This window comes from Chlamydotis macqueenii, chromosome 1, assembly GCF_036417535.1.
Source record: "Chlamydotis macqueenii isolate bChlMac1 chromosome 1, bChlMac1.mat, whole genome shotgun sequence".
In the NCBI taxonomy this organism is placed as follows: Eukaryota; Metazoa; Chordata; class Aves; order Otidiformes; family Otididae; genus Chlamydotis; species Chlamydotis macqueenii.
In genome coordinates, this window is record NC_141556.1 from 86,043,259 (window position 1) to 86,056,842 (window position 13,584).

A 13,584-nucleotide genomic window follows, 5' to 3' on the forward strand; every position below is an offset into this window, starting at 1 on the left:
TCCAAGAGAAAGTGCTGGATTTCTGGATGGTCTTTTATGCTTTGGACAGTTCAGCCTGAATTATGCTGGCACATGCCTTCCCCTACCATCTCTGAGATGTCTGTCATTCTGCACCAGTGACCCAAGAGGCCTCTTGCAAGACTTTCTTGAACTACTGGTGTTTTACAAGGCCCTCCTCAGAACCTGGAAGCTCTCTGGAGCAATCAAGTCTCTCATGATCACCAGTAAGGGGGAATCTCCCTGTTTAGCCACAGCTGAACAAAACTCACCTCCAAGTGCAGGTAGAAACCACATCACTGCATGAAAGGATCATCCCTGCAATATCCCTAAAACTGGAAACCACTGGGTCTATGGTCAGTGAGTCTGGGTCAACCCCACACTGCTTGCCTGGTGTATAGCATAGAACACCCTGATTATACCACCATCTACTACCTCAGACAAGTCCGAGAGGAGGGTAGTCCCCTTCAACACCTAGCTCCATGGAGATATGTCTGAGGCCTTGACCTGTGACTGCCTGTCCAACTCACACACCACTTCAGTAAGCTTCGAACAGCCAGATGACCTCCCTTGGGAACACCTCTACACATTCATGCATTAGTTGTTCAACTTTCTCATGATCCCAATCATGATACATGGTTGTAGGACCACTCATTGTCAGTAGAGGATAAGGAACCCTGGTGGGTAGTTTCTACTTGGAGCTCATTCCATGGACCACTGGGAACATCAGATGGAAAAATCCTCCATCAAGCAGTAGACACAAGTTTGTTCATAGGACGCCCTGACTCATGTCTGTCATGCAATGAGGGGGAGACTGGCACCTCTCTACATCAAGCATGACAGTCTTCTGTCTCCTCTAGAACTTGTTACCTGGATTCTGGCTGCACTTCTCACATCTTTACTTGTACAGTTGCCATCCCAAGACCTACTAAATTCTGGGCCCTCTCTATCAACTTGCCCATTTCTCACCAAGCTGGCTATCTTCAGCTCCAGAAGGAGGAAAACCCAAGACCCTAGCAACTAGCAGTGCTATTTCTATTCCCTTGTTCTGGGCAGGGCGTGACTAGGCAGTACCCACCGGTCCCTGGATACCATGGAAATACAGGGATGCTCTGCTCCCTGTTCCTCTCCAGTTCCCTGTTTTCTTGGTTTTAGCCTGTTATTCTTTACCCTGTTCTCTTTTCTCACTTTTTGCTTCTCCTCCACCCTCCCACCCCAACCCAGTGATTGTCTTTTTTTCTCCCTGGTTTCTTTTCTTCACTCTCTTTTTCTTTTAGAGGGGTGGTGGGAAAGTAGGCATTTAGTATTTGTTTGGGATAGGTTTCAGCTTGTCCCTAAAGTGAGAGTGGATGTGTAAGAAAGAACAGGGGAAACAGTAATGATATTTTCCCAGAATACTTGTCCTAGCCTCCTGCAATACACCTCAACCAGCTCCTGACACTGTATTTAGTAATCTTTAAAGGAATTTTATTTTATTCATCTGTTCACTTCTTAAACCAAAGAAAACTTTCAGTACCCGTAGCATCCTATGTCAAGGAGTTCCACAATTTAACTCTGCATTACATGAAGAAGTGCTGGCTTCTGTTTATTTGAAACTTGCCACTTGCTAGTTTAATTTGACGTCTATATTCTGTTTTGAAAGAGATCATGAAATATTCTTCTCTCTTTATTTTCACCACGCTGCTCTTATCACAGATAAAATTGATGATTTTATAAATATCTCTCATAACTTTCCATAATCATCTCTTTTCCAAACCTGAGAAATCCCTATATTTTTAAATGGCTCCTTACATATAAGCCACACCACACTCTTGATGGCCTTTGCTGCCCTTTTCTGAATCTTTTCTGGTTTGATTCTGAAATGGGAATGGACAATCAAAGACAACACATGATATTCAAAATATGGGCATAGTTTATGTAGATAGATTTATGTACAGTATAATGCTGGTTTTTATTTTACTCTCTAATTCTTTTCCTAATTACTAACATTTGATTGGCATTTTTACTGCTACTGAGAATTAAGCTATCCATTATAACCCCAAGATCCCATTCTTGCATGGAAATAGTAAACTCAGTAACTCCATCACTGCAAATGTAACACTAGAATTGCTTTTCCTGTGTGCATTTTACATTATCTACATCAACTTTCACCATAATTTTAACAGCTAGTGATTTGATATTGAGAAAACCTTTTTCAAATCTCTGCATATAGCTTTTTGTTTGCTCCCCCAAATGATTACTGTCATCATCATACTTTGTTACCTCATTATTTACCCTCGTTTTTAATATCATTCATGGATATGCATAAATCTGAAAAAAAAAAACCTCTGTGAAAACTGGCCATTTCATGCTAATCCTCGTGTCCTACCTTTATAACAATTTCAGGAACTTCCCTTTGATCCCACAGCAGATTCATGTCTTTAACAGTCTGAGGTAAGTGACCTTTACAATGTGCTCTGCAAATTCAAGTAGACTACAGCCACTGGATTTCCTTTGTCAATATGCTTGTTGACCCCTCTAAGACTTATAAAGTGTGATATCCTTTAACAACAGTAGTGTTAACTCTTCCTCGGTATATCTTATTTGTCCATGCATGTGCTAATTCTGTTCTTTAGAGTAATGTTTATTAGCTGGCCTGCTAGGCGTATGTTGTTTGCTAGCCTATAGTTTCCCAGATCTCAAAATCATTTTAAAAACTGGCATCACATTAACTACCTTCCAGTTTTCTCGTACCAAATTAATTGTAAGGTGTTACAAACCATAATCAGTAGCTCAGCTCTTTCAGCCTCAAATTCCTCCAGAAGTCTTGCATTAATACCATCTGACGACCTGTTACTCTTTTTTTACCTGCACTACAACCTCGTTTACTGAGGCTTCAATTTGAAGCTGATCTTATGACCCATCCACAACAAGGAAAAGTTCCACAGGATAAACTTCCACAACTTCCTCCACAATGAAGATATAAAATTATTCTTTGGGGTTTTATTGAGGCTGGGGTGTGGTGGGGTGGTGGTGTTCTACTGTGGTCTTAACCTCTCTAAGTCACCTGAAATCTCTTTAGAATCATACAATCATGGAGTGGTTTGAGTTGGAAGGGACCTTTAAAGGTCATATAGTCCACTCTCCTTGCAATTTAGTAGTAACATCATGCAGTAAGTCCTCCTAATCATTGCACAAGGCAAATCACTTGTCTTTTATGGCTCTTTGAATGGCTCCTGAAGTAAACATTTAATTTGCCATCCTATACATAGGGTTAACTGAAGTCCCTGTTACTATGAGTTTCCTGCCTTCACAGCCTCTTTGATCTTCCTCTGGATGTCACAGCTTCCTGTCACCATTCTGGACAGTGATCATAAATGGTCAGTAGTATAATCTCTAAAATTATTTTTCCCATGTGGAATGTCAATCCATATGCTAGCCATTTGGATCACCAAACTATTTTCTCCAGTTTGGTTAAGAAATTTTGCACTAAAACCTTCTCCATAAGCCATGTCTGATCAGCATCTGTGGGTACATCCACATCTTCCCAGGATATAGAAACTGCATTTCCTTTAAAAATCTAGTATATTGCTGGACTCGAGAACTTGAGGCTTAAACTCACAGAGAAACATCCTGCTCATCTGATCTGACCTCCTTAAAATAAGAAAGGCTAAAGGTATTCCTTTTATTAATTATATTTGCTGTTGCTGTGCTTGAACTACTGCATTATTTTTTTTAATCTTGTTTTTTATGTGTTCAGGTGACAGAGGACTTAGTACAACTCTTAGTAAATTATTCCAATACTTAATTATTTTTATTATTTGGGGCTCCGCCTAGTTTCCAGTCTGAATGTACATGCCATCCTTCCATCATATTTTAACTGTTTTTGGCTAAGTTGAAGAGTCAGATGGTTTTGAGGGTTTTTTGCTTCACTCAGACACTTAAGAGACTGTCATTGAGTCACTTTGTAAGTTTTTATTCATGGTTCCATGTTTCTTTTCTGGTCATTTTTCATTTTTGCAGTACTTCTCAAAGTCATAATAAAATAATTAGACAAAGTGGATGAAAAATAATTTTTTTCACAAGTGCCAAATGCAGAGAAAATATAATAACCTTCTCTCCTGTTCAATATTCAGCTCTTAATAGATCAAAGAGCCACACTGGCTTCTTCAGCTACAGCATCACAATAATAGATGTTGATCTACTATTATCTGTTCAGGTATCTATAATATTTTTCAATGTGACTGCTTTCTAACATGGAGCTCTGATCCTCTAAATATTCTTCACACTCTGTCATTAGACATATTAACTCATATTTGGTTAGACTGAAACACACACTGTCTGTCAAGATTCAGTACTCCAAATAAATCAGACTGTTCACATCAGTTATTTACCCTTTTCATTAGTATTTTCATTTTTAGCAGCTCTTCCAGGCTTTGCATATTCTACCAAGTTTAGCAGTATTTTAGATTTCTCTCAGGGTTTTAAGCAATACATTAAAATCACATGGTACTGACAACTATATTGAGAATTAGGGGATCACATAAGAAACACAAGCTTTTCAGTAATTGTTCTTTGTGTTACTATTTTGCTGTTTATTGAATTTTGATGCACTTAAAATGTATTGTATTCATACATTACTAGTCAAAGTTGGTTGCTAACTGATTAGAGTTTTTATCTTTTACCAATGTAGTATTTCAGATCCATTACCATGATTGTAGGTAAAGGTACTTCTATCATAGAAGTACTTGGCTGCAGGGAGTCTCATAAAAGTAATGAAATGAAGTTAGCTTGACAGGATCTGTTTTGCATAAATCCATTCTGACTGGCATATTGTCCTTCTAATATTTTATTGGGAAATATATCAGCTTGACAAAATTAAGTACCTAGGGCATCTCACAGAACTTTTAAAGTTGTGATAAAACTCCTAAATTCCAGATCTTCCTCACTATATCACGACTTACTGAAAAACAAAGCTCTGACTATCTATCCAACTGCTTAAACACTCCTGAGAGCAAGTTATCTTGAATTGGCTGTTGTAACTATCAGTCTAAAATCATAGTTGTTTGCTGTTGGAGAGTATATCCTTATTAAATGAGCTGAAAAATATTTTTCTGCTACTTCCCCTCAAGAAAACAGGCCTAAAATATTTATTGATTAGTTCACTTTTTCTGCTTCAATACACACCAGTCTACACAAGTCAGACTCCCAGCTTTAACATGTCAATGAAATAATGAAATACTACTCATTACTTCAATTTTCCCATCAGCTCCTTCATAATTTATCTCATAATTCTCTCATATTACTGCCCATAAGAGTTCAAAAAGTCAGTACGTAGTCCTTCAGTTCCTCAAAATCACATCTGCTGTGCCATCCCCTCTCGCCAAAAAAAAAAACAAACCCAAAAGTCTTAGGTCAATTGACAACATGCGAAAGAAAGTCTTAGGTCAATCAGCAACATGCCAAAGACTGTTTTCTTACACTAGTGACTGTTGACAATACACTTATCTTGGACGTGATTTTTAGCATGGTTTCCTTATGAAACTAGGCTTATGCAATCATGCTATTTGTTAGCCCTCTCCCCACAACCACTTCAAAACCACCAGCCTATTTCAGGAACTCTGACAAGAGAGAGAGGGCTCTCAGAGATAATCAGTTTGTACACACTTTGTGACAACTGGCTGCTAGGTTCGGGAGACAGTGTCTGTTCAGATCCCTACTAGCAGAAATAAGTCCTTATCCCAGAGCTCTTTAGTTGAGTTTTTAAAGTGATCAGATTGAGAACAGCTCGAAAGAAGAAAGGCCAGAGGGGGAAGAAGTAGGAGTAATGAAGTGAGACCAAGTCTGGAAGGAAAGGTGTGCCTTTGTCCCTCCATTCTGCTTGTCTCTCCCCTGCTTGTCTCTGCTTACCTCTTTCTAGGTAAAAGAAGAACAGGATACCTGGCTGCCCTTTTTCATGTATTCCCACTATTTTACCCACATTGCCTATGAAGTGGAGGTTTCTACACAGAACTTGTGCTCCTTCAACCTGTGTGCATGCAAGTAAATTAATTTATCCCTAATGCCATGACTCAGTTTCCTTCTGCATTAACCACTTCCTCTCCTAGGCTTCTCCCTCTCTTTATTTTCTTTTCTCTGACTCGCTTGCATGTTGAAGGTGAAGGAGGGAGGAACTGGACATTTGGCCCACTTGATACCATGTACGTATGCAGACTGGATGTCTCGCTTTTTCACACTCTAAGTGCATAGACTACCTTTGCCATACCAGATCTCCCTCCATGCACCTTCAGATTTCAGTAAGGAGAAAAATGAAGGGGACGTTCACTGATTTCTCCAGTTGCTTACCCCTTCTCCTGTCAATCTCCTATCCTGCTTCCACTCCGCTGAATCTAAAGTAGCTGGGTTAGAAGAAGTGGATGGTCTTCAGCTCCATTTCTCCTACTGTGGATGCTGTGAGACATTCATTTACACTTAACACAGCACATCCAGTGAGAAAGCAACATAGAAAGTACTTACTCCTCCCTCTGACAGTATGCTGACCATTCCTTGTAGAGAGGAGTTCAGCAAACCAGCTGGCTTTGGCCAGGTGAGATTTGACCCAGAGACTGATAAATGAAGAGCACTGCCTTTCCCTTCTGCGTGGCCCACCCAGTGACTGATAATCTGTGCATGAGCCTAAACCAGCTGTCACTTGAGCTGTAGCAAAATTGCCAGACCAAACAAACATGGGGAGGACTTCAGCTGACAGCTGGGGTCATTATGGAGCGAGAGTTTGTGGCACACAGTCAGCACTCTCAGCAGTTAAAGGAAAGTGGAGATGGGGGGAAGGTATAGTGGGAGTGAACTAACGATATGTAGAAGACCTGAGGTCCTCTGGCACAACAGGACTAAAGTATCAGGTCAAACCTGACCCAGAAAGCCAACCACTCCAGCCTTTAGATCCTAAACATAGGATCACAGGATAATTCAGGCTGGAAGGCACCTCTTGAGTCCAAACTCCTGCTCAAAGCAGAGTCAGCTATGAGGTTAGACTAGGTTACTCAGGGCTTTATCCTGCCCGGTCCTGAAAATCTCAAAGAATGGACACTGCACAACCTCTCTGGAAAACCCCTTCCAATGCTTGACACTCCTCATGGTCAAAAAGTTTCTCCTGATACCCTCTGTGAACATCTCTAGTTTCTCTTCCCCCACACTCCAAAAGTACTATTAGTTTTTAATTTCTTGGAATATTTCCCCACCATTTTATGTCACTTCATAAAACATGTTTGCTGCAGGCTTCTGTGCAAAGACAAGAGAGAAATCAGAGACACCACCAGAAAAAAAAAAAAAAACAGAGAGCAATCTTGAGTTTAATAAGCTTCAGCTTTCTATTCATTTAAATCCATTCAAGGAATTAAGAGAGATCTTGTCACACCAGTCAGAACAGCCAATATTAGGAGATGTCTAAGCTGCGGTCAAAGGTGCACTTGCAATGCCTTCAGACATCTGTGCAGGCCTGAAATCTTAAATTTGGCTAATTCAGTCAGTGACAGTAATCAAGTTGATCTTTGCATTTAGTTGGCACTCAAATATCTACAAGTTTCCAGCTGGATTTTGCAGCCTTAACTGTCCAGCAAGCTCAGCAAAAACCTCCTTTACACTCAGTGAAATTGAGTCCCAGCTATCATGAGAGTCACTAGGCTGCTCTCTGGGAACTGTGATGGGGTAATTATTACCAACATACAGACCTGACTTGTAGCTATTATCAGAGGCAGAAGCCAGCTGCAATGCTCATAAGGGCTCTGGATTGTTGTGTAATTGCTATCATGCCATGTAACACAAAGCACATGTATGACATTGAGGAGTGAGTGGGTGCATCTGAAAAGGTGACTGGGTATCACTTTAGCCTTTTAAGATCACTTTTCAGCTTTTTTCATAGTCTAGGAAATTCTAATCTGATCATTGCCATTGTGATTTCTGGCGTCCTCTATAAGACTGAAAGATACGCCTCCATTTCAATTTTACACATATGGAGCTGCTCTGTTATGACCCTCTCAATTACTTTTCCCCAGGGAGAAAAAAACAGAAAACTCATATTTAGGAAAGAAGATGTAAAGTTGCACATCACTAACCGTGTGCGAACTATGACATCTAACTAGATCATAGTAAAACATCCCTGCGGGAGACGGAGAAATCATGTGGCTTGGTTAAAACTGGAATGGAAAAAGGCCCAGAGCAAGCTCAGGGCACAATCCGGCACTGGCCCTTGACTGGTGAATAAACTAAATGTGACTGATTACAAGCTTTCTGTCACTCATTAAAACCTCCCATATTCTGAATTCAAAATCTGCTACGTGCAAATTTCAGGGTAAAACCAATAAAAGCGTACCACCTTTCTTCTATCTCTAGGACCTACCTGGTCTTGGAAAGGCAATACAGAGCCTCTATATTAAACTAATTCTGCAAAAATCTAACCAGATACACTATACATCAAGAACACAAAGCTCTACTCATGCTAGGGTGATAGTTTCCAACCACATCCTAGAGTTCAGACCTAGTACTTAAAAGCACTGATTTCCCAAAATGGGTCTGGGGAATCCTCCCAATAACTCCAGGAGGGCTGGAGTGAAAAAAAATCTAGGCCGCCAAATAAGAATTGTTCTGAATAAACCTCCTTAGGTGGAGGAGTCCAAGGAAAACTCAAGGATCCCACCTTCACCCAGTCAAACTTCTACGATTCTAAACAGATGAAGCCCCAGCCGAAGCAAAACAGTAAAGTAAAAGTTTCTCATGAAGCAGGCAGCAGGCACTGTTACTACATTCGTATCTGACTCCCATAGAGATTAGAATCACAATTGTGCAATCCCCCTTAAGACACACCTCCATAACATGAGGTCAAGGAAGATTCCTCAGTTAACTGTACAAATAGGTCCCTAATGTCCACCATGCTCTCACCATCTAGAATGAGCACATATTGCATAAAGCAAAAGTCACTATAGTATGGAAAGTCCAGTATCTTTACCATTAAGGTCTATATTTAAGGAGTGCAGTTTGCAGGCAAAGTGAATTTTCAATTATCATTATCCCATCACCATTTTAATGCATAGATGCTTTTTAATATTTTCGTCTATGCCCACATATTTGTATGACATTTACATATATATATATTTGTATATATATATGAGAATGATACTTGCAATAGCTCAGTTATACAAGGTGTTTTCGTAACACAGATTCCAGGCCACAGATCATAAAAATGCTGCCATGCACAGGAACAAATACCTGTGTGGTTAAGTATGACAGCTTAACCACACGTCGGAGTGGAGAGTGGATGTCACTAGACGCGTGTTTGTTCATTATTGGAACAGCGTTGTGGGGAGAGGAACCAAGAATTAACGCTGCTAGTTCAGGCACACATTGATAAAAGGGGTACAGATAATTTCACAGCTAACAGGATAATAACGCCCTTGGCAGTGCGTATGTGTGGAGGACATGAGAAAGGCAGGAGAGGGAGGCAACATGTTTTGATATGCTATAGAGACAGATCCAGGTGAGCTTGAAGAACCTAATACTGCAGCAATCTTTGCCAGGTGGACATTACAGAAGACACAAGAGATTTCTTTAGGTCATGAGGACGTTTGAGACAGGTAAGAGACACAAGCTAGATGTGGGAATTGAATCCCAAAGTAGAAACTGGAGCCTAAAGTTTGCAGCTGCAGGAGTAGATGGTTCCCTGGAAGCGCTCACAAAGGGCTTTCCCATGGAGCCAAGAAGCATCACAGCACCACGCTTTGACACATTCCCTCAGGTTTATTCTGGGGAGGTGGTTCAACTCCCTTGCCCTCAGAAGTTTCATTTTTCCCACAGATGTCACAGTGCCCGTGTGCTTGGTGGAAAGGCTTGAGAGACATGTACTACCACACAAGCTGTGTCTTCCTCTCAGAGATTGTTTTGCTGGCTTGAATGACACATCCGCGTGTAACTGATGTCTGTGCATGTGGTTTGCACAGAAAGAGGTTTTCCTGCAGAGGGGAAAGCGTGCCACAGGATGCTGTTTTTACCTGTAGAGACCTGTGCTTAGGGATCAAGGGATCTTTTGGTACCTGCATGTGTGTAGGAGGTGAGAGCTAGGTTACACAGCCAAAAGGCTCGGGATCTTCGGCTGTAAAATGTGCGTGGCCCAGCAGAAAGACACGATCCCTCCCGCTGTGTCCCCCTGCAATGGCTCTGCGAGAGGGAAGGGATTCAGTTTTGTTTGCTGTTCTCCATTGAAGTCTACGTAGGGGGGAAGGGGGGGAGAAGACGACGTGCAGATCATGCAGCGTTATGTATACGGGGATGACAATAAACCGCTCCCGGGAGAAGGAGGCAGCCGCCGGCCGCCCGATCCCGCTCCGGGAGGCACGCCCCGCACCTACCCCCTTCTCCGGAGGCGCCGCACTGACCCACATGTCCCGCGACCTTCCGCCACAGGGGACACGGGGAGACGCCCCCCCCCCCCAGCCCCAGGCACGCCCCGCAGCCCTGCTCCCCCCCGCCCTCCCCCACTCCCCCGCCGTCCCCGCCGCCAGCACCGAGGCCAGCGGCCGGGGCTGCTCCGCCGCGCCGCACCCCCCGCCCCGCCGCGCCGCGCCACGGGGGACCGGGGCAGGGGGAGGTGGGGAACGGTCGTGCTCGGCTAATGGCGCTGGACGGGCCCTGGGCAGCCGGGAGGGGGGCTGCGAAGGGCGACCCGCCACCCGCCGTGCCGTTACCCGGGCGGGGGGCCCCCGACCGCCCCGAGCATCCTCCGGCGCTGTCCCCGCCAACGCCTTACCAACAGTGCGGGATCCGATGCAGCCCATCACTCCGGCAGGGCTCCTCGGCAGCGAGGAGGCGGAGGAGGAAGGGAGGGAGCGGGGGAGGTCGGCAAGGAGCCGGTGCCTTCAGCGGGAAATGCCGGGGTGGCCCAGCCGGGTCCGGCGCGGGGTCATGGTCAGGTCCGAGTGCGGGGTGGCCCCGCCGGGGCGGCGCAGGCGGGACGGAAGCCCCCCGGCCGGGCTGTCACCTGCCCCCGCCGCGCCTTCGCGCTTTTGTTCCGCGCCCCTTGCAGCTCCCTCGCCGCGGCCGCGTCCCTGCCTCCGCCGTACCCCCCCCCCCACACCTTCCCGCACCTCGGCGGCTCCCCGACGGGGAGGCGGGCTGAGATTGGGTAAACAGCTCCGGCCCCGGCAGCGCCGCGCCGATTGGCTGCCGGCCTCCGCGGCCCGGTGAGGCAGGGCCGGGCTGGATCGGATCGGGCCGGGCCGGGCCGTCCGCCCTCGGGGAGCGCGGGACGGGGCCGGCGGCGGGGCGGAGACGAGGGCCCGCCCAGCGAGCGGACAGGTTCGGGGCGGGCGGCGCGGGTTCTCTCCTTCCCGCCGGGGGAAGGGGAGGGGAGGGGAGGGGAGCTGGGCGGGGGCCGGCACAGGTGAGCGGCAGGCGGTGCCGCAGGCCGGGGGGAGCGAGCAGGTGGGGACGGGGGGGAAGGGTGAGCGTCCCCGGAAGGAGAAGCGAGGGGCGCGGGGGCGCAGGGGATGGCGGGGGCGGCGGCGGTGGCGGGGTGAGCGGGGGCGGGGGCGGCAGCGGCGGCCAGCGCGGTTTCCCGGTAACTACAGTTGCCGACCCGACTCAATTACAGGCAGCCCCCTAGCGGCCGCGCGCCCGCCTCCCGCGGGGCGGGCCAGGCCCCGCGCGCTCGCTACCGGCTGAGCTGGGGCGGGCGGCCCGGCCCGCCCCGGCCCGGTCCCCGGGGAGCGGTCCCGCCGCAGCCCTGCGGGGACTGCGGGAGCCGCCGAGGGGAGGCTGCGGCCCGTGGCGGGAGGGCGGTGGTCTGAAGGTGTCTGATCGGCCCCTTCCGGAGTCCCCCGGGGAGCGGGGGCTTCCTGCGGGGCTGTGGGGCGCGGGGTGTGCGGCGCTGCCCGCTCCTCATCGCCCTGCGAAACGGTGAAGGAGGCAAGCCCAGCCCGGTGAAAGATCGTTGAGGCCTTTCCCGCCTCCTCCCCGCTGACATGGCAGTGAGGAGGCATCTCTGAGGGTGGAGAGGATGCTCTCCGCACAGCCCAAATTCTTCCTCACCTGACAGCAGCAGCAGCAACAGGCAGCGTCCCCCTGGCCCGCGTCCCCAGCACCACCGACTCCCCAGTCTGCTCCTTCCAGCTTCGCTCTCTGAAATTGCTGCCCGTTCCTTTGTGCTTCCTTCACCCCAAAAGCCTCGCTGATCTCACCAGCTTCCTTCCACCAATCTCTAGTAACAGCAAATTGAATTTTCCTGATCCCAAATGAGCCATTTTGTTCTCATCCTTGGGCCTGGAAAATTCAGCTTCTGTCTGCGTTGCTGAGAAGTCGCTCGAGACAGCTTAAAGAGCCCTGATTAACAGCAGTAACGGGGAATTAGTAAGTTCATTCATTTTCCCATTCATGACTTACAGTCAGCCTAAGGAAGGAAGGAATTTTTTTTTTAAAAAAAAAAGACTTCACATAGAACATATTTTGCCTGAGCCTCCGAAACAATAAGCGGGAACTCTACTCCACAAAGTCAATTTACAAACTAAAATTTACATGGGAAGGACATGTGCAGAAATAAAGATAGCGATGTCTGAATATAAGCAGCTATTGTATCTTTTCCCTTCTTCATGGTATTGAAGATTTACTGAGCATGGTGAATATGACACTGCTGAAGTGTAAGAGATCATAGTCTCCTCCTGTCTGGATGCCTGAGGCCAGTGAGAGTCTGGTGCTGTACTGCCTATCACTGGACACAGCACATTAGATCTCCACTGAGGATGAAGTTTTCCTGCAGCTAGAATTCTTTCCCTATTTTACTCCTCTCTCCCCCCTCCCTCATCTATTTCCAAACCTATCACTTTTCATCTAGTCATTTTTAAATTACTCACTAAAGATATTTTTCCCAATGTAGCTGCACTCTTGAAACCTAAGTTGTAAAAATGCTAGGAAACCATAGATCTGGTGGAACTTTGAGTGAACCAGAGGTTTTTCAGCCTCTCTGAAAAGCAGATCCATATTTACTTCCAAGGCTAAGTGCAAGGAACAAGGAAACAAAAGCAAATTCGAATGGGAAGAGTGGCATACTAAGACACAAGGCCTGTCTCAGAGAAATGTTTTGTAGGTTGGTGGCTGCCCAGCCAACAGTTGTCATCCACAGTCTTGTGTAGACAGATTGATCAGGACAGCTGTCCTCCAGAGCTTCACCGCAAACCCCACCAAACAGCAGTTGCATCTCATCCTAGCCTAAGAAGATCTATTACTGACACAGCTGTGGGCAATTTCTTTTCCTCTGTTCAGAGAGATTCTGGTTTCATTTTAATCCCCTTCTCCCCCTCACCCACCCACCCAATCTAAAACTGTTCCTCTGTGAACCTCCTTTCTGCACTGTGAGGTCTCTCTGCTCTGGTTTCCTTTTCAGTGACAATTTCAGGTAAGTCACATTGACTCTTCTTATTTTATTCCCCCTGCATGATGCTTTTTCTTGTCGATCATCACTTTGTCTCAAGCTCAAAGTCATACCCCAGGTCTTAGCAAGTGCACATTTGGCTTTCCTTCATTAAGCTACAGTACCAGCTACAGCCGTCTGTTCTCACTTCTGCCTCA

General features: G+C 46.1%; 1 protein-coding gene across 2 annotated transcripts in view; it reads right to left on the bottom strand.

The window, feature by feature from the left end:
- FAM131B (family with sequence similarity 131 member B) overlaps positions 1 to 11,056 on the bottom strand; it is a 33,491-nt gene extending 22,435 nt beyond the window's left edge. The window contains exon 1 of one of the 2 annotated variants that reach the window (XM_086759497.1): positions 10,772 to 11,056. In XM_086759497.1, the coding sequence (XP_086615623.1) occupies positions 10,772 to 10,799 (28 nt within the window). In that variant the 5' untranslated portion in view covers positions 10,800 to 11,056. Of the gene's footprint in view, positions 1 to 10,058; positions 10,178 to 10,771 lie in introns of those variants that run through there. The other variant, XM_086759519.1, reaches the window with a different exon arrangement.
- Positions 11,057 to 13,584: the final 2,528 nt, after the last annotated feature.